Source organism: Patagioenas fasciata, chromosome 18 (assembly GCF_037038585.1).
Source record: "Patagioenas fasciata isolate bPatFas1 chromosome 18, bPatFas1.hap1, whole genome shotgun sequence".
Classification (NCBI taxonomy): domain Eukaryota; kingdom Metazoa; phylum Chordata; class Aves; order Columbiformes; family Columbidae; genus Patagioenas; species Patagioenas fasciata.
This window is the reverse complement of record NC_092537.1, coordinates 702,988-722,325: the sequence shown is the minus strand read 5'-3', so window position 1 is coordinate 722,325 and position 19,338 is coordinate 702,988. Positions and strand designations below refer to the sequence as shown.

The 19,338-nt window shown below is 56.4% G+C and overlaps 2 protein-coding genes across 7 annotated transcripts in view; both read left to right on the top strand.

The window, feature by feature from the left end:
- TBC1D16 (TBC1 domain family member 16) overlaps positions 1 to 18,073 on the top strand; it is a 28,273-nt gene extending 10,200 nt beyond the window's left edge. For 3 of the 6 annotated variants that reach the window (XM_071816310.1, XM_065852620.2, XM_071816311.1), the window contains 9 exons: positions 9,688 to 9,885; positions 10,196 to 10,343; positions 11,374 to 11,541; positions 12,181 to 12,329; positions 13,175 to 13,309; positions 13,490 to 13,676; positions 14,730 to 14,909; positions 15,419 to 15,565; positions 15,970 to 18,073. In XM_071816310.1, the coding sequence (XP_071672411.1) occupies positions 9,688 to 9,885; positions 10,196 to 10,343; positions 11,374 to 11,541; positions 12,181 to 12,329; positions 13,175 to 13,309; positions 13,490 to 13,676; positions 14,730 to 14,909; positions 15,419 to 15,565; positions 15,970 to 16,215 (1,558 nt within the window). In that variant the 3' untranslated portion in view covers positions 16,216 to 18,073. Of the gene's footprint in view, positions 1 to 9,687; positions 9,886 to 10,195; positions 10,344 to 11,373; positions 11,542 to 12,180; positions 12,330 to 13,174; positions 13,310 to 13,489; positions 13,677 to 14,729; positions 14,910 to 15,168; positions 15,566 to 15,969 lie in introns of those variants that run through there. The other 3 variants (XM_065852623.2, XM_071816312.1, XM_071816314.1) reach the window with 3 other exon arrangements.
- On the top strand, positions 16,873 to 18,073 carry LOC139829383 (uncharacterized). The gene is made up of 3 exons (XM_071816695.1): positions 16,873 to 16,896; positions 17,270 to 17,457; positions 17,605 to 18,073. Exons 1-3 carry the CDS (start codon positions 16,873 to 16,875, stop codon positions 18,053 to 18,055), a joined length of 663 nt encoding a protein of 220 aa, XP_071672796.1. The 3' UTR covers positions 18,056 to 18,073.
- Positions 18,074 to 19,338: the final 1,265 nt, after the last annotated feature.

Genomic DNA, 19,338 nt, shown 5'->3' with positions numbered 1-19,338 from the left:
TTTTGCATAGAATACTTTGCAAAAGTCTTGTCCAAAAGCATTCTCTTATTTCCCGCGTTCATCCCAGCATTTGGGGGTGGGAGGTGCTGTTTCAGAAGTCGCTACAAGCATGAGAACAGCTTCCTCATTTCTTAACATTTGGGGTTTTTTTGGGCTGGCTGGCTCCCATCTGAGCCAGAACTGGAGTGTGAACAAAGTCTGTGCTGCTGGCGGATTGTTCGGGCTCTGTTCCCTCCCTGCCCTCCGGTCAGCGCCTGCTCCCTGCAGAGAGGAGCGAATGGTTCTGGTTATTTCCCTCTGCGCTGGGAGCCGTTGTGAAGCCGGCTCTGCCTTCCCCGCGGCTGTCGCAGGAGCCGCAGCAGCGCGTCGCGGGGGTCCCGGCCCGGCCAGCGTGCGGCCCTTGCGGTTCAATACGGTCAGAAACGGGAAACAGTGGCGATGTGGAAGAACGGGGATGTACGTGTAGACTCAGATCAATGAGATCAGGGGCTCGGCAAGCTGCTTGCCAAAACACCCCTATGGCCGGGAGCCGCGGGTGCCGTCCCCTCGTGGCGCATCCCCGGGAGGTGGCCGGGCCGGGGGCAGGAGGGGCAGGCGGGCTTGGAAGCGTCTGAGTTGCACAACCAGTCAGTGATTTGAAGTCAACAGCTCATCTTGTAGAACATAAGGAAATAAAAATGTATCCATTGTTTTATGGTGTTCCCCTTTGCGAGGCTGCCGGAGATCCCACGCGGCGATCCGTGCTTGCCCGTTCACACAATGGCTCAGCGCTGGGAGTGGCCCCGCACCAGCGCACGCATTCTCGCTTCTCTTTTCAGACCAGCCCGGCACTTCTGCATCGCGGCTCGTCTCTCATGGAAAGGTGGCTTTGCTCTCCTGGGTTTGGTGTCCTTGTCAACTTCAGGGACCTCTTGCTGCTCACAGTGCTGGTTCCTGCGGGGAGGAACCACGTGGGGAGCATCTGTGGCGATAGTGGCTTTGTCACTGACTGCGTTTCTGTAGGAAGGGAGGGACACTGGAAATGAAATTGTCGCATTCTGTTCTTTCTGTGCCCGTCACTGTTGTTTGCTGTCTGTCAGGAGACATTTGCCCTGTGGTCTGAAGGGCACTAATTCAGGACAACTGTACTCTAAGCCCAGCTTTGGCTCGCTGCCGCCCTGCTAAATTACTCCGCTTCCATTTTCCCCATCAGTAAAGTGAAACTAAAAGCCTTTTGTTACCCGCTGGCAACCAAATAGCATCTGACACCTATATAATGTCTTTCAGCTGATGCTTCTGAAGTTATTTTAACTGACCGTGACATCAGATCTATACCCATCAGCTGTGGAAGCACTTAGTGCTCTGTAAGCGGGGTTTGTTTGGGGGTGTTTTATTCTGTGCCAGGTTAACAGGAGCTTTCCCTGGCAGTGGCTGGGGGGGCTGCTAAAGGCTTTTCACTTCGATAATTAACTGCAGCGCTGTTACCTGACGAGCGCCATACAAAAATGCCAAAGAGGACAAATAGAAGCTGACATTGGTTCCTTCGCTAACTTCAGCCTGGGACGTTGGTCCGTACAGTCAGAATTTGGACCCAGAAGCCTCGGTGGTGGAATCATATGAGTGGAGCTTGAGGCAACATCTGGCCAGAGGTTGGAGCCGTGAACGATCCCGCAGGGGACGGAACAGACGCGCTTGCTTTAAGGGACAGGCAGGAGCAACGCGACCAGGGTGGTCCCGGGGATCGGTGCAAGAAGGAAACATCTTTAATAAGCAGGTAACATCTTTAATAAGAAGGTGATCATGTTAGCAGCCAGTAATAAAAATAATGAAACATTTCATAATGGAGCTAAAGGATGGTGCAGTTCTCATGTTCTCCAGCAGACGTGAGGTCACATAACAGAACTATTGCAGTCCCGGCAAAGCACACAGCGCAAGGGAAAACTCCGCTGGGGTCGCGGCTGATGCAATTTTTAGAGGTGTGTTGCACATGCTGTTGTTGAGCTGATCAGTCCATTAGCGTCTCCGGCGGGAGCGGGGGCGCAGCGGGACGGCAGCGGCTGTGACAGCGCGGCCCGTGTTGCATCACGTTGTTTTGGCAGCTCACCTGAAAGGCTCAGCGCCGTTCAGAACTCTGCAGGATAAACAGGAGGCAAAATTACGGGGGAAATGAGCTGAAATTAGTGTGATCTGGCACGAGCTCTGGAATCATCAAGAGGCTGGGAATTCATTGCTGTTGGAACAGGAGTGATTATATTCCTAGAACCAGGGGAATTGGTCACAGACTTTGAGATCTCCTGTAACTTCTTGCAGCATCTTGTGTCATGCTGTCTTCCTTTGCCTGATTTCAGCCTTGGGGATGAGCGCATGGGGGGCCCCGCCGTGGTTCAGGCTCCAGTTCTGCGGGGCCTTGCCTGAACTAGTATGACTTATGATATAAGACATGGAAGCACCTGATTCCAATTGGCCCCAAACCCGTGCCCGGGAAAAAACATCTCCCCAAACCATCTTCCAGCAGAAGGAGAGTATTTACCCCCTTCTCTTGGAGCGGTGGGGTCAGTGTAACCTCCATCCAAGGAAGCGCTTTGGCGTGGTGTGCCAGGGAGCTGGCGCGGGGCGTTTGCCGCCGGCGCTGCCGTGTCATCCCTTCACGTTGTTACCGGCTGCAAAGCCAAGAAGATTGGACAGATCCAAGAGATTGCGGAGGCATACGGCTCTATCTTGCTTTATATAAATATTTGAGCAGCAAGAACGTTAATTACAGCAGGTTTGTTTTTTCCCTCCGCTGGTTCGCTGCCAGGTTTCTGAGGAGCAGCGCGGTGACAGCTCGGGGGAGCTGGCGGAGCCGCCGCGCCGGGAGCCCGGGGGAGCAGCGCGGCCGGGCGCGGGTGATGCCCGAGGAGGGGATGGCGGCGGGGGAGCCCCGGCTCTGCGGGGGGAGCCCCGGCTCTGCGGGGGGAACCCCGGCTCTGCGGGGGGAACCCCGGCTCTGCGGGAAGCGCTGAACTCCCGCGGAACCGGGACGGAGCGGGAGCGGGCGGAGGCGCGGCGCGGCCGCCAGGGGGCGGGCTGTGCCCAGCGGCGGGGCCGCGCGCTCCCGGGGCCGCCCCGGGTCCCCCCGCCCGCCCTCCCGTTCGGGCAGCGGGCAGAGCTGGACCTGCCCGCCCCCGGCCCGCCGCCCCCCGGCAGAGCCGCCCCCGGCCCGCCGCCCCCGGCAGAGCCGCCCCCGGCCCGCCGCCCCCCGGCAGAGCCGCCCCGCGGAGCGCGTTGCCCCGGGGCAGTGCCGCAGTGCGGCCGGGCGGGGGGGCTCTGTCCCGGTGCCCTCCGCTGGTGTCATTGCCACGAAACTGAATTACTTACAGAGAATTACAGCCTGGGCTCGTCCTAGAGAAAGACAGAATTTCTGGGGGAGCGCGGGGCTCCGCTGGGCGCGGGTCAGACGCTGGTGTTAGAGCCCGGCTTAACTGCCGGAGGTGCGGGGTCCGGTGGCGGGAGCGGGTCCGACCCGCCCGTGCCCGCGTTCCCTGGGAGCCCGCGCAATAAAGCGCTTTTCCCCAGGATATTCTTGCCTTTCTTCTGTTACTTATTTATACGGTTGTAACGCCCAGAAATCCTAATGAAGAGTGGAGATAAATGGTGGCTGGCAGGTATCCACAGCTTTGTGAGGGAAGAATTGCATTAACCGGATCAAAATAAAGAGCAAGTCCCCTCTCGAAGTGCTACAGTATATACAAATAAATCTGCATAGTCCCTGTCGTTTTGGCTCGGTGCTTGCAATTCTAACAGCATTAAGCATTTACAATAACTCTGAAACCCACTCTGAGGCAGCTCTGCTCTCCCTCTCCTCCGCCACTGGGAGCGAGCGCTCCCCCGGGAGCCGCGCATTGTCTTGTGGCACAGCGACATTCCCGGGGGCCGCGGTGGCTCTGCCGGCGCTGGGGCAGCGGCAGCGCCGGCCCGGGGCTCGGTTCGCTTGGGCTGTCAGTAAAAAGTCCCCCTGAAATTCCCAATTCATTGCTGAGAGCCAAGAATATAAGAACAAAGGTAATCTTCAGGGGTTTCAAGCGACCGGGGTTTTGAAGGCTTGATTGTAATTAGCATAATTAGTCTAGAATTTTATTTTTGCATGGATAGCACTGAAAGAAAAAGGCAAAATAATCCGTTGATTTGAAATATAAAATAAACAGTGGTAAGAAAGGTCCCCTTTTCCAGCCTGGAATCGGCTGAAAAGCAAACATTCTTTTCCAAGCTTTGCTGAGAAATCACTTTTTCCATCTAAGGAATTTTTTTCTCTAAGTGTTGCATTTCGATTGATTTATTAATGAGCTGAAGCCTGGGCATGAAGTGCCCCTTCTCTGTATGGCCTGCAAAAATCTGCCATTCAGCTTTTGGAATATTTTCCTTCCTTAAAACGAAGGTAACGTTTGCATCATTGAGCAGCGTGCACTGCGCTCTAAACGATTTGTTGTGTTTGGCTTCTCGGGAGCTCAGTGTGTTTGATTCATAACATCGAACAGCTCATTCTGCCCCCGCTGCCCCCCGCGACACGAAGTGCCAGCAAAAGCCTGGCTGGGGTCTGACCCACACAGCCCCCACCTGCCTGCAGCTCCATCCCCGAAAAACACGTCGCTGGGCCTTAACTGGGGGTGTCCCATCCAGGCTTGGGCTGGGTAAAACAGATCAACACGCGCATTAATTCACTGCAAACTTCTGATTTTTTTCCCCTTCCCATTTACATTCAAAATAATTGCCTCAAGTATTCTCGGTTTATTTTGCTTTCCTTTGGTTTAGTTCACAGCAGTTGGGGGACCCTTTGAAGGTGAGCGGGGCTGTTTTCCTAACGCCCCCTCTTGCTGGCTCAGATCTCTTGGGCCACAAGGACCCGGAGGAATGAACTTTTCCTGCGGGATCCGGGACGCTGGAGCCCGGTGCTGCCTGAGCTCGGCAGGGCGGGCAGGGTGCTGCGGATCGCCGGAGCCTCTAAAGCGCAGCAAATCGTTTTGATCTTTATTTCTCAAGGACAAACCAATTATGCCTATCAGAATGCAAAGCTGCATAATCGGGTTTCCTGGAGTCCCTCGTTCCGTTGTGTTCGACTGTTTTATTTGCCAGGCTTGTGTTCGCGGAGCCGCCGAGGGTTCAGGGCCCCGTCCCTGACCGTGAACTTGCTGGTGCAGCCCAAGGTCGGAGGGCGGACACAGGAGCGCTGCCGGTAACCACAGCCCTGCTGCTCCTGTCCTGTGCAGGGAGGGATCCCAGCACTCCGGAGGTGTAAACAGCTCGTTCTTTGCATATCGTTAATAACATTAACAATAAGAAGGGTGACTAACAATAATACACTGTTGGATCTGCTTCCTGGCGCCGAGCATGAAAGGGTACAATTATTTCTCATAAGCATTTATTTTCCCTTTACGGCGAGCTAAGCAAAGCAAGTTTGTCAGAGGCAGAGTGCTCCTAATTTGGTCTCCAGTGACCCCGGAGCCGTGACTGGCAGCCTGGTGTCAGGACGGACGGTGCCCGCGAGGCAGAAATGAGCAGAACAAATGCCGCAGGACAGCTCCGGCTCCCCGGAGGACACGGGCTCGAAAAGGTGAAACAAGTGCAATTACAGGAGGTTTTCAGCACAGAAAGTTAATTAGCCGCTAAACAGCATTTAGTGCAGTTCAACGTGGGGAAATTTATGTTTCGAAAGCAAACAGATCAATGGAAAGCCTGTGGAACGAGCTTTTGGAAAGTCCACGCTGACATCCGTGTACTTTGCACTGTGACGTCCTGGGCAGTTTTTCACAGGCTTTCCTTACGAATGGCAAGGATTGTTGGATTGGTTTCCAAGCGTGTTTGCAGACGCGTGGATTCGCTTCCACACGAGGATGTTTCGCATTTCATGTCACAGATTCTGGTTCGGCTTTCATCCAGACCACCCAACCCCTTCGTCCCTGTTCACCAAGGTCGGTGTAAGGTGCTTCTTTTGGGGTTCTCTGCAGCAAAGGAACTTCAAGTTCCAAATATTTTCAGCCGAAGGGTGAATTTAAGGTGATTCTCCCCGCGGTGACTGGTCTGTGCTGGTCAGACGGGAGGAGCTGGTGCGACCGCAGCGCTTCCTGTCACCCGGGAAGCCGGTGCCGGCCCGCGAGTGTCCCTCTGTCCCTCTGTCCCTCTGTCCCTCTGTCCTTCTGTCCCTCTGTCCCTCTGTCCCTCTGTCCCTCTGTCCTTCTGTCCCTCTGTCCCTCTGTCCCTCTGTCCTTCTGTCCTTCTGTCCCTCTGTCCCTCTGTCCCTCTGTCCCTCTGTCCTTCTGTCCCTCTGTCCCTCTGTCCCTCTGTCCCTCTGTCCTTCTGTCCCTCTGTCCCTCTGTCCCTCTGTTCCCTGCAGCGCCGCTCGGAACAACCAGAAATATTTCAGCGCTTTTTAAAATCCCAAATTACCAATCTGTTTTCTTCTGCGCATCTTTTATACGTTACTGAAGTCAGCGTGTTCCACCATTCGTGATGTCTGTATGGATGTTGTCAAGGACACTTTTTTGTCACAACAATAGATTTGCGTTGGGGCCGCCCGATGTCGCCTCACTTTGTACAGTCACTACCCTACATTTTTAGGCATTTCGGGGTAGCTTTGAACTCGTACTGGTGGGTTATTTATTTGAAGCTGTCTGTCAGACGTTAGGCAGCTGATGCCGCCATGAGCTGTTTCCCCTTGCTGGAAAGACGCGGGACCCAGAAGGTCAGTGCCCGTGGGGAACAGCCGTGGAGCAGAGGAACGCCAGCCCCTGGGGAGGAAAAGGGGCATGTAATTCCCATTACATGGATGCTCATACATTATGATGATACTTATTGTCCGTAAATGATGCTCCGCGAGGCGCGCGCAGGAGCAGCTGCTGGGAGCGGGGGAGTCTCTGGCGCGTGGGGCCGGGGTCGGCCGGGGCGCTCTGGGCACCACTGGCTGCTCGGGTTCCTGCCACTGCCCTTTCCCTCTTACAGTCACATTTGTCACGTCATGTCGTAAAATGATTTATTGGGTTTTGGTTGCTGAAATAATCTTCCCGTGTAATTGGTGCAGGTCTCTGCCCTGGCTCTCAAGCAGAAACAATACCTGGGTTTGGCTCTCTTTGTGCCGTAGGTGTGTGGAAATGCCTTGTCTCTTTCAGATTCCATCTTCTACCCCAATGGAAGCACTGGAACTTCCCGGGGCTGCTCGCTCGCAGGCACCGTGCTGGCCCTCGCTGCTTTTCGCTGTCCAGAGCGGGTAAATCCGCTTACACGCTTTGCTTCGGCTCGCTCCGCGCAGGCTGCCTGCGTGCGCAAGCTTTTCCTCACTGCCTAGATGTGAACGGCAAACATTGGTCTTGGAGAAGCATCTCCAGAAAACAGAGTGCTGGCAGCACCTTTGGGCCGTGCTCGGGCCCTTGGGATGGTGCTCGGGCCCTTGGGATGGTGCTTGGGCACTTGGGATGGTGCTCGGGCCCTTGGGATGGTGCTTGGGCACTTGGGATGGTGCTTGGGCACTTGGGATGGTTCTCGGGCCGTTGGGATGGTGCTCCCGAGGAGCGAGTGCGTTGGGCTCTGTGCCACGGAGCCGCGGGACAGCGGCCCCACAGCCAGCCCGTCACACCGACCAGTCCATCCTTGCACCGACCAGTCCATCCCTACACGAGTCTGAGAGAAGCGGTTGCCTCCGCTCGGTCTCTGAGCTGGTCTGAGTCATCTCTTCCAGGAAAGTCCTGTGTAACCAGCCGTGGCTGTTGTGAAGTGTTGCTCCATAAATACCGGCCACCTATGGCAAGCAGTCCAGCGCAAGTGTCTTGTGCTGGGACTCCTCTTACTTCTGCATTAACATGAGATACTGAATGTTTTAGAAACTGTTATATTCTGTATCTTCATTAGAAAGTGACGCTTGATCTTTCACAAAGGCCAGTACGATTTTAATGGAGAGCCTCACGAGATGCAGGTGACGCTGTGTAGCTGCTCTTGGGACTGCGGTGTCCCGGTGCCTTCCCCAGCAGCGCTGCTGTGGTTGCGCTGTGGGTCCGGTGTGCTGTGCGATTCCCACTCACGCACCGACATCGCCACGGCACCGCTGGAGACCTCGCCAGATGGCTTGAATGTGAGCTTGGCTTTAATACTGCCTTTCCAAAAACTGGAGCAGCAGAACTTCATGAGCAGAGTGGTGAAGCCACACTTCTAGCTGAAAGTAAACCAGCCTGGTCTCGTTTACACAACACTGCAGAACTGGAGGAGGGGGCCTGGGGATCTATTTCCCATGTGTGTGGGCACCAGGGTTTTGAGTCCTACAGTTGAACTGGGCGGCTCACAGAGGCTCGGTTAAAAGTTTAACCCACAACTAACTGGGATGCCCGGAGACCTGTCCATTGGAATGCAGTGACCTGCGCCGCGGGGAGATGCTGCAAGTAAGGCTGGTCCCTGCGCGGGGGGCTCGGGGAGCATACTGATGTGCTGTGCTGCAGATGCATGCTGAGTGTGTGATTTTCAGCGTTCAGTGCCTACATTGTTAGATAAGCGGATTAGAAAACATTGCATAAAGTGGCATTGCAGGGGGCTGTCTTTATACCTGCTACTTGCCTTGTTTTGCAAACGCTGATTTCACAGCGGAACCCATTCAGAGCTTGCGCTGAGATTGTTCGCATGTATTGGCCTTTTTAAGAATCAAGGGGTCACAGTTTCAGATTCACTTAATTCTTGAAGCAGTGATATTTTTCTTTTGGGATCAGGGCTGGTGGCAGGCATGTGGGTTTTAGTCTAAACTCAGTTTACTCTTAAAGATCACTATCTGGGGTGCGCTGAGCTCCGAGCGTGCTGGAAAACGCTGGGGTTCACCTTCTCCACTTTGCAGTGGGTTAAAGAGCTCGTGTAATTCCCACTCCTCACCTCTCCGAAGTTTTGAGTTTGCAAGCGGAAACCATTTGTCTGAAGTTCATACACGTGAGTCCTGGTCAGGTCCACTTGCATAATGGGAAACTCGGGTTCAGGGGAAATATCTTTGGATCTTGCTGGTCCCAAGGGAATTTGGCAGGTGAGTCCGCAGCCCGTGCAGCTCTGTGAACGCGCTCGCTGTCCCGGCCGGCGCGGAGCAGCTGAGGAGGCTGCTGGAGCTGCGGGACGAGAAGTCTGTTCCTTTGGAAGTGCTGGAGCTGCTGGAGCTGCCTGTCTGGCCCCGGTGCTCCTGCAGCCGTGCGTGGCCCCAGTGTTCCTGCAGCCGTGCTCTTCAATGGCCCGTCCATTTCTATCCCAGCTGCTGGAGCTGCCTGTCTGGCCCCAGTGCTCCTGCAGCCATGCTCTTCAATGGCCCGTCCGTTTCCATCCCAAGGGGTCGCCGGTCCCGGACGCATCACGGTTTGCAGGGTCCCGCGCCAGGGGCCCGAACCAGCCGCTCCTCGGGGCCGCCCGCGCTCTTCCCACGTTGCGCTGCTTCATTTGGCCTTCACAAAAGTCAGCATTTTGAGCAATGGTTTTTGCTCTCCCCGGTTCTGTGTGTGATTTAGCAACAGACCAAAAATCAGGATAATTCGTTGGGACAGTAGGGAATTCATTTCAATAAAACAATTTAGTCTCTCATCTGGGCTGTCAGTTGACTCCTTAGGCCTGCGCTGAATTCCAGTTTCGGAGCTCTGACAAAGGGTTTTGAACGCGGTTGTTGCGGTCGCTGCGGCGTTCTCCGGCTGACGTGCGGCCCTGCTTTCTCCACGCTCTCGTCTGCAGGGACTCGTGTGACAATGGCCTGACCTGCTCCACCAGCTCCGCCTCCAGCCTGGACACCGGCGCCGCGCTCCCGGAGAACCGCGCGCCCACGCACGGCACCAGGTGGGACGAGCAGCAGAGGGTCTTCGCCCTCGAGCAGGTCTGTGGTGTCTTCAGAGTGGACCTGGGACAAATGAGATCCCTTCGCCTCTTCTTTAGGTGACGTATTGTGGTGTGTGACACCTGTGTGTGCCCTGGGCCAGCGTGTGCGGGGCTCTGGGGCAGGTGGTTTCTGCAGGCTGTGGAGCTTGGGGAAAGTGTGGCCATGGCATAGACTCATAGAATATCTCAAGCTGGAAGGTACCCATAAGTCCCAGAACTGTAAAATGACTGCTGTGCCCTGTTCTAGGGGGTAGCTTGGTGCTGCACGTCTTTGCAATTGGCCTCTCCCCTCTCCCGCATCAGTGCCCCCCGCCGGCCCTCGCTGTCCTGGCAGTGACAGCAGGCTGTCCCGCTGGTTTGTCCGCAGCGACGAGGCGTGCACCTGCGGCCAGCTGGTCATCGCGAGCCGGGAGAGCCAGTACAAGATCTTCCATTTTCACCACGGCGGCCTGGACAAACTGTCCGAGGTGTTCCAGCAGTGGAAGTACTGCACGGAGACGCACCTCAAGGACCAGGTACCCGCGCACGCTCCGCGCGGCAAAGGGGTTTTCCAGCGACGTTTCACGCACCGAATGTTTTCAGCCAGGGAAGCGTGTTGGGGAAGTGGAGCGGGGAGTTCGTGTCTCCACGTCAGGCAGAAGGCTGCGCTGCGTTGGTGTCGCGTGGGACACAACCGCGAGTCGGACACGAGGTCTCTGGTGCTTTGTTCTGCTGGTCCGTTCCCGGTCTGCCGTGCGGTGCGCGGGAGGATGGCCCGGAAGCCTGGCCGGGGGGTGGCTCCGCTCCCCGGCCGGGTCAGCGTGTGCTCCAGGCTGGGAGATCCGCGGCCGTGGGTCTGAAACCCTGTCAGAGCCTTTCGTCCATTTTGTGAAGCGTAACACGCTGAACCGGAAAATGTTTTGACAAGGCATCTTGCCATATTTTGTTCAATCTACATACAAATGTGATAAGAGCTCTTTAATTATCTGTTTAAGATACTGTATGTGCTTATTAGAAACAGTGATTTTTAAATTTCCATCCTTCCCACAGAGCCCCCTGCTGCTTTTCTTATTATGGTCGCATGGGCTCACTTTTTGCATTGAACAACCTTTGATTTTTAAATTAAATGTCAGCTGCAGTCTTGCACTGGGATCATGAGTGCCCTTAGAGAGCCTGGCAGCGCGGTTCCCTGCTCGCCTAACAGCAATCCCTTTGTATACGGCCAATCATATGTAATTTATTGCAGGCATTCCTGGCAGGGTGAAGTTTTGCTGTAAGCAGCATTAATTCAGTTTCAGGTCAGGGATAAGACTGGGGGAGGAATCGAAACCTTTTTTTTTTAAGATGAAGCTGTTTTGTGGTACTCAGATTTTTAATTATTCTAATCACTCTTGCTATTGTAATGGTCGGAATTAGAAAATCCCCTCCCCAAGTGCAGCACCTCGGTGCTTAATCCCACGCGAAGCACGCAGAACGGTTTCCGTGCTCTGCAGATTGCTGCGTTTCACACTCTGCTGCCGTCTCCAGCCGCTGCCTCCAGCGTTTGGTGTGTTCTCCCCTGTTCAGCAGCTCGCCGATGAGAAAACGTGTATGCAGTTCTCCATCCGCCGCCCCAAGCTGCCGTCCTCGGAAACCCACCCGGAGGAGAACGCGCACAAGCGGCTGGACGTGGCGGGCTGGCTGCGGCACCTGAACCACAGCGGCCAGGTGGAGGAGGAGTACAAGCTGCAGAAGGTGAGAGCACCACCTGCCCATGGCCGGCGCTCCTGCCCTCTGAGCCCAGCGGGCTGCGGGAGTTCGCTTTCATCCTGGGGGCAACAACCGGGCCTTTGGGAGGGTACGGACGGGCGTAGAGCGCTCGGCTGGGGGGGCTGCCACGCTTGAGCATCTCCCTGCCCGAGGAGGACGAGCCGTCCGGCTTCTGCTGCCCGCTGCAATTAGTAAACCCCAGTGCTAGATGTGTCTGCAAAATGCAGTGTGAGCAAATCAAAGAAAGAGAAACGGCGAGTGCGGTATGAAATAATGCGGGGCTTGCGGGGGAGCACTGGGTGCAGGTCCTGGGAGAGAAGTTTGCAGTGAAATGCGGTGTCGCCAAGATTGGGGATTAAGCCGTGACATGAGAACGACACGTTAATCATAGAGCCTCTCCAGGGGGGGTTATTGACATTGAAATGAGCCCGATTTGTGTCTGGTCTGGGAATAGAAGGCCAGCACTTTCCCTCTAAACATGTGCAAATTGCAGGAGCTTGAATCAAGGCGTCACTTGTCAGGAGAGAACTGCAAAGCCACCAAAGCATAGTAGCGGGCAGCTTCTTGTTGCTGTTTTGGGAATGTTAAAACTGCACCAGTCATAACTTTTGCTCCTTCTTCCAGGCCATTTTCTTTGGTGGGATTGATATTTCCATCCGCGGGGAGGTGTGGCCCTTTCTGCTGCGCTACTACAGCTACGAGTCCACCTCGGAAGAGCGGGAGGCCCTGCGGCTGCGGAAGAGGAGAGAATACTTTGAGATCCAGGAGAAAAGGTAACGGAGCGACCTCGTCCTCCCTGCCCAGCTCTCCTTAGGCCTGCCCAGCTCTCCTTAGGCCTGACATAGCTCTCCTTAGGCCTGACATAGCTCTCCTTAGGCCTGACATAGCTCTCCTTAGGCCTGACATAGCTCTCCCTAGGCCTGGCGTGGCAGCGATCCCGCTGGCGATGGCCGGGTCTGCGCCTCCTTCCCGGAGGGCTGGTTGGAGCAGGGAGGTGAGGGGGATGCTGAAGGGGTGGAAGAGGCACAGCTCGTACCATAGAGCTCAAATACTGTCTTACTTGGCGTCTTGAAACAGGTTTGTCCGTGCCTCTTGGGGAAGCTTATTTCATACGCAAGGCTACAGCTTAGCGTGCTTGGCTTAGAACACTGAAGGTGGAAATGGGATCTTATAGCTTTATAAATATATATGCATATAAAAATAGGGGTGAAGATGGGATTTCTCATTCAAGGCAGTTACTACTGCAAGAGCTGTGTGTTGTGTGCTGGTTGTGGGTCCATTCACGCTGGAGGGGACAGCAGTATTATTAGTTAGGAGACGAATCAGCGTGGAGGGTCCTGGCGTGGCACCCTCAAGGGGCGATGGAGAGCGGAGTCCAACTGCTTCCGAAGGGCAGTGTATCACAGAAAACACATCAGCCCAGGAGGCGCCTTGTGATCCACTTGGACAGAAAAACTGCTGTTCCGGACAGACCTGCTGGTCTGTTTTTCAGGGGATGAGAAAATTCTGTACAGGAATAGCTTTTCTCTGCAAACTCAGGCTGAAATAAGGCTTTTTGTTCCTGTGGCAATCATAGTCCTCTCTTGGCAATGTGCTCCTGTTGCTGCTCGATTTCCAGGCTCTCGATGACTCCAGATGAACAGAAGGAGTTCTGGCGTAACGTGCAGTTCACAGTAGATAAGGACGTGGTGAGGACTGACCGCAGCAACCAGTTCTTTCGAGGGGAGGACAACCCGAACGTGGAGACTATGAGGTGAAGGGTCTGCTTCTGTCTCCACCTCGGCTCCGTGCGTGCGGTGACCGGTGCTGGGCGATGCAGAAACACCCGGCCGGGCTCAGGGTGTGCGGTGGGAGACGGGGCAGCAGGGCCGGGGCTGCACTGGGCTGGATGTGCCCCTCCGGGTCTCACCTCCCACTGGCTTCTCTTCCCCAGGAGGATCCTGCTGAACTATGCAGTGTTTAACCCGGCGATCGGATACTCCCAGGGCATGTCCGACCTGGTCGCCCCGCTCCTGGCAGAGATCCTGGACGAGTCGGATACTTTCTGGTGCTTCGTAGGACTGATGCAGAACACGATCTTCTTCAGCTCGCCCCGGGACGAGGACATGGAGAAGCAGCTGGTGAGGCTGGATGCTGAGCCCCGCAGCGCTGGCGGGAGCTGCTCCCCTGCCATCAGAGCAGGGAGCGCCACAGAGCGCGACCTGGGGTTCCAGCACGAAGCACGCTCCAAGGTCACCAAATACCTGGGGGATCAAATTGATCCTGGGTGATTTGGGTCCTCCAGAGGCATTACAGCCAATACATTGTCAGAGTAAAGTCACCTTGGCTGTGACAAAGGGTGCCGGTTCAGGGCTTGCTTTGTCTTTGCTCTTCTCTCTGGCAGTGAAGACTCGCTGGTTCGTTTTTGTCCTCATTCTGGGGCATTTGGTGTGAACGAGGCAGAGGAGCTGATTGAGCTGCAGCCCCCTTCTTTGTGGTTTGTTTTTAAGATCTTAATATTTTTAATAGATTTTTTAAATTATCTCCAAATGAAAAGCCTTACAGATCTCAGAGAGTTTCTTAAAATGAGGTGAGCTTGTTTAAAAATGGGCAGTTTTTAGGTTTTAACATGGATGTCGGTTGTTTTCTGGATAAGATCCTGAAAAACGCATTCTAAACCTGAACCGTCCTGCCTGGGTCACAGTGGCACCAATGGAGAGCGGTGACGCCCTGGTGAGACCCCACGGGAGGCTGGCGAGGTGCCGGGAGCTGAGGTGCAGACTCGTGCCCTGCACAGCGCCTGTGTCGGGCCTTCCAAAATCACCTCCGCATCGCTCAGCCTCTGCCGAAATGAAACATGGCCAGAAATAGCTGTGTCCTTCCTTTTCTCTGGTTTTTAAGGTTCCAGCCGCTTTCCTCAGCCTGAATCTCTCCCTTTCTTTCTTTTCACCATGTAGCTGCCATGGGATTTTTCCTTTCACCCCCAGCCCTGCCTCGTGACATAGCAGCCGAGGTCTGTGAGCTCTGGCGGTGATGCTGGGTCCGGGCACGCTGGCCGTGCTGGAGCAAACACCGCAAAGCCAGAGCTCATAGCGAGAGGAGAGAGCTGTGGGCAGCTCTGCGGAGCCGGGGGTCCCGGGGCGGGGGACACGTCCCTTGTGCCCGGGCGGCTCAGCCCAGCGCGTCTTTTCCAGATGTACCTGCGAGAGCTGCTGCGGCTCATGCACCCGCGCTTCTACCAGCACCTTTCCTGCTTGGGAGAGGACGGCCTGCAGATGCTTTTCTGTCACCGCTGGATCCTCCTCTGCTTCAAACGCGAATTTCCAGAGGCCGAGGCGCTGCGCATGTGGGAAGCGTGCTGGGCTCACTACCAGGTGGGAGAGCGGGCGACGGGCAGCGGCGCAGCCTCTCCCAACCCTCCCCGTCCCAGCGAGTGCTGCAGAATTTCCATAAGGGCTCTCAGGAGCAAAGTGTCCAAAATAAGTGATAATCTGTAATTATCAAAGAGGTTTATCTGTGCAGCAGGAGGATGGAGGCCTGCCTCTCCTTCTTGAGGATGTCTGGGCTTCAAAAGGAGGTTTTTTCAGAAAGTGCTGAACAGTCCATTCTGAAGTTCCGATTTCTCTTACACAGCTGGAAAATGCCCTCCCAAAGCTCACTAGTCTGTTTGCAGGCTGTGGTGCAGACCTTGCTGCCGCGCTGTAAAGGGAGGAGACGTGGACTCAGCTGTGGTTCACAATCCACCAACAGCTCATGCTCCGTGACCACCAGGCAAATCTGGAAGGAGCAAAAGATGTCCCTGAGGACACGCTCGTGGAGGGCGGGAGGTTGAGCCAGACCTGCGCCCCCCCGCTGTGCGCCAGCCCCTGCGTTCTCCTTGCAGACTGATTATTTCCACCTCTTCATCTGCGTGGCCATCGTGGTGATCTATGGGGACGACGTCATTGAACAGCAGCTGGCCACGGACCAGATGCTGCTGCATTTCGGCAACCTGGCCATGCACATGAACGGAGAGCTGGTACTCAGGAAGGTAGATACTCGTGTGCTGATGTGGGCTGAGCCCCAGGTCCGAGACACGGCTCAGAGCGCTGAGAAAATCAGGGACCGGTGCTCCATCTTCCGCACCTCCTGTATCCCTGCGTATCCGGAGCCTGGGGGGCGGGATGCTGCTGTTGGCCTGGAAGCGAGTTTTGCAGAAACAAGAGGTGGCTGTAGAGCTCGGGAGGCAGCGGTGTGGGTGGGATCGCGCTGCACGCTCAGGGGAATGCAGACACAGCTGTTGGTCCTCCTGCCCCATCCCCTGCTCTCCGTGTCCATCCCCTGCTCTCCATGTCCGTCCCCTGCTCTGTGTCCATCCCCTGCTCTCCGGAGGAGCTGCTGACGCTGTCTCTGTCTCTGTCTCTGTCTCTGTCTCTGTCTCCGTCTCCCCTCCAGGCGCGGAGTCTGCTGTACCAGTTCCACCTCCTGCCCCGCATCCCCTGCAGCCTGCACGACCTGTGCAAGCTGTGTGGGACGGGCATGTGGGACAGCGGCTTCATCCCCGCCGTGGAGTGCTCCGGCCACCACCCCGAGTCCGAGAGCTGCCCGTACGGGGGGCTGGCGGAACCGGCCGCTCCTCAACCAGGAAGCGAAGGCAAGAGAGGCTTGAAAACACGGGACGTCTTTGCCTTCCGAAAATAGCTGTGGAGGAACAGGGTGCGACGGCGGAAGAGGGAAGGGCAGGAAGGATGTGCATAGGAAAAAATGCTCAAGACAAAAATGGAGGGATAGCTTGTCTAGACTTCTGAGAAGACTGAACGGTGCAGAATGGACGAGGAATGAAATTCCTCTGCAGGGAAAGCAAATTCTGGTGCACTGGTGGTGGAACCAGAACGAAATGCATCGAACCAGGAGCAGCGTTTGCATGCATTTGGATTTGATTTTGTTAGAAATACGAAGCTTTTCTAGGTCTCAACAAGGACTTTTTATTCTGCCTCTGGGACTGGACTGGTTAGCAAGCAGAACTTTGTTAGTGGCTGGTGGGGAGGGGGGACAGGGTGGGGAGCCAAGGACACCCAGCAGCGCTGGAGCTGGGCGGGCGGGCAGCGCTGTGGCCAAAGCTCCGTGCGACGTCCCCCCCGCAGTGCACGCCACGTGCACCTCCTGCTTCAGCCAAAACCTGCAGCTCAGAGGCTTCTCTCTAAAGCCATAACAACCGTTTTAATTATAATCTGCCAGAAATAGCACTGCAGACTATTGGCATTGCAGGGAGGTGTCTCCTTGGTTGGCGAGGAGGAGCTGGTCGCCTAAAGGTCGTGTCTCTCGCCTTTTCGTTTTCTACGTGGTGCGCTGGCTGCCATGATCCTTTTGCATGCGTACGAAGTGCACAGCCCCGGCTCTTTACGCGCTGCTTTCCTGCAGCCAGGGGGTTTCTCGGACACCTTTCCAAGTTTACTTCTTCATGACATTACAGCAAAGCTGTTTTCTTTATGCTGACAACCATAGACTTTAGACATTTGTTCATGGAAATCTGTTGTTCCCGGTGTGTTTCCTCCGGCTCCTCTCGGCTACGGAACACTGGCGGTCCTGGCCGGCCGTTGCCGTGGGCTGCGGCACACGTGGGCTTCGCGCTCTTCAGGTGGGGTCAGTAGCGCACCCTTCCCCGTCCCAAGGTGAAAATGAAGCGGGGTTTGTCGCAGGCGCTTTTGCTGAGCTCTGACTCCAAGGCAGGTTTCCCTTGAGGTATTTTTGAAAGGACAGCTTGTTTCTCCTCTTGTCTTCTACAAACTTCGCCACCTGGCAGTGGAGCTGGGGCCTCGAGCACGGCGGTGTTGCCGAGTGCCCTTACCAAATCCAGTGGCATCCGAAGGTGCGTCCTGAGCCAGCGTTTGTGCCAAACAGAGCCAGGGAATGGTTTCCTTGTAGGAACGGAGAAGGAGACAGGTGAGCGGGCTGTGCCGGCTCTGCTGTGTCCCCATGCACGGCGTCCTGCTCCCCCAGTCCAGCCGTGCCACCGCTCCTGCCCGGCCCCATCCCGCCCCTGGACGGGGGGAGCCCACGCTCCCTTCGCAGGGTTCTTTGTCCTTTTAGCAGCTCACGTGGCAGCCCCTCTGTCCCCGTGCTGCGGCCGTACCGCCACCGGATCCGCAGGTTTGTCTGGAAATCTTTCTGTGAGGCCTTTCCCGCGGCCCCAGATGAGCCCGTGCCCAGCGCCTGCGGGGTGAGGCTGCCCCGGGATGCGCCGTGCGGGACCAGCACAGGCCGGACGCTGCCCCGGATGGGGGCAAAAACCCTGCGCTGGCTGCGCGGCACAAGGACGGTTTGGCTCCTGATCTGTGTGCCTTTAATTCAGCAGATGAAAACCTTCCCTTGGGCGAGAGCAGTGGGGAATCCTCCTGCCGCACCGCGCGGCTCCGGACCAGCCCGGCTCCGCGGCCCCGGGGCTGCCGGTGTGTGCGGCGGTTGGGAGGTGACCCCCGGCGCGAGGGCAGCTGCCGGCTCTGCGGTGCAGAGGGGTTTGCGGTGTTTCAGTGAACAATAAAAGTCTGTGTGAGGCGTTTGCGTGGTGCGTTGCTGTGCAGGCCGGGTGCTGTACCGTATGGTCGGGGGACAGCACTTGGCCGGACGCCGTCCCTGCAGGTTGAGCCGCTCTTTGCAGCCACACAAGGTGTGTTGGGTGCTGGGTCTGCGCTTCTGTCCCCGGGTTCCACTGACTTCAGCCTGGGGACACGCAGCAGCTCTCGATGCGTTCATCCCAATGCAAGCTCTAAGCGATGGTGGCTGAGCGGGGGTCAGAAAAAACACACGTCGGAAAATGCCAGAAGCATCTTCACACCAAGCAGCTCGGTGGCAGCAGGCGGGCGCCAGCTCCCCATGGGACAGCAGGAGCCAGCGCTGCCACCTGCCCGGTGCCAGCCGGGCATTGCTGCAAGGCCACAGTCTCCCTGCCGCGCAGCTCCGGCACCCACGCAGCTCCGGCGCCAGCACAGCTCCGGCACCCGTGCAGGGGCCGGGCAGCCCCAGGCTGGGGCACCGCACACAGTGACCAGCGGCTCGGAGCCGGTTTTGCTGCAGCAGCCGTTCCCAGCCAGGAGAAGACAATGGGAAGAGATGAAGTAGATAATTTTTAGCATTATTTTTCCACTATTAAAATGTCACTCAGCAATGTGGAAATCGCTCAGGATCTGTTCAGTTAAGGACTCTGCAGTTCTCCAGCACGCGGGAAAGCCGTTTCTCGTGTTTGAAGTGGTGCTCAGCGCATCGGCCTGCGGGTCCCGTGGCCAGCGGGTCCTGTGGCCAGCGGGACGGGTCAGGTGTCTCCCTACAGCAGCGGCCCTGTGCTCGGCACCGGGAGCTCCCTGAGCCCATCACCCGCTGAACCCACTTCGCAATGGTTGGGGAGGTAGAGCCGATCACCCCCCTGCCCCCCGGGAGCCAGCAGCAGTCACGTCCCGGTCACTTGCTCCCAGTTGCAGCCACTGTTGAATCACACTGGATATCCCCAAGCTTCCAAGCTCGTTTTGGGTGGAAGGTGCGGGACAGGAGGGTGCGCGGAGCCGCCCTGGAGCCCTCGGCAGCGGCTGCAGCCGGGTCAGGAGCAGCCTCGGGATCCCTCTGTAGTGAAAGGCAACAAGGCAAGTGCCGGACAGGGCACCAGGTTGCCCAAGTCCTTCTGACCTGTCCCCAGGATCCCCTTTTCCTTTGTGACACTCTTTGCCATCTGAAAATAAAAGGGAGGAACAAGAAAGAATCAGGGCTCGTGGTCCCTGCAGGGCAGAAAAGTGCATCCTAGGAACAATGACCCTCATGTGGCTTCTCTGCTGA

Coding starts and splice junctions, on each gene's coding strand:
- LOC139829383 (XM_071816695.1), top strand. CDS start 16,873: ATGATCCTTTTGCATGCGTACGAA. Junction 16,897..17,269: donor TCCTTTTGCATGCGTACGAA/GTGCACAGCCCC, acceptor TATTTTTGAAAG/GACAGCTTGTTTCTCCTCTT. Junction 17,458..17,604: donor AGGAACGGAGAAGGAGACAG/GTGAGCGGGCTG, acceptor TTGTCCTTTTAG/CAGCTCACGTGGCAGCCCCT.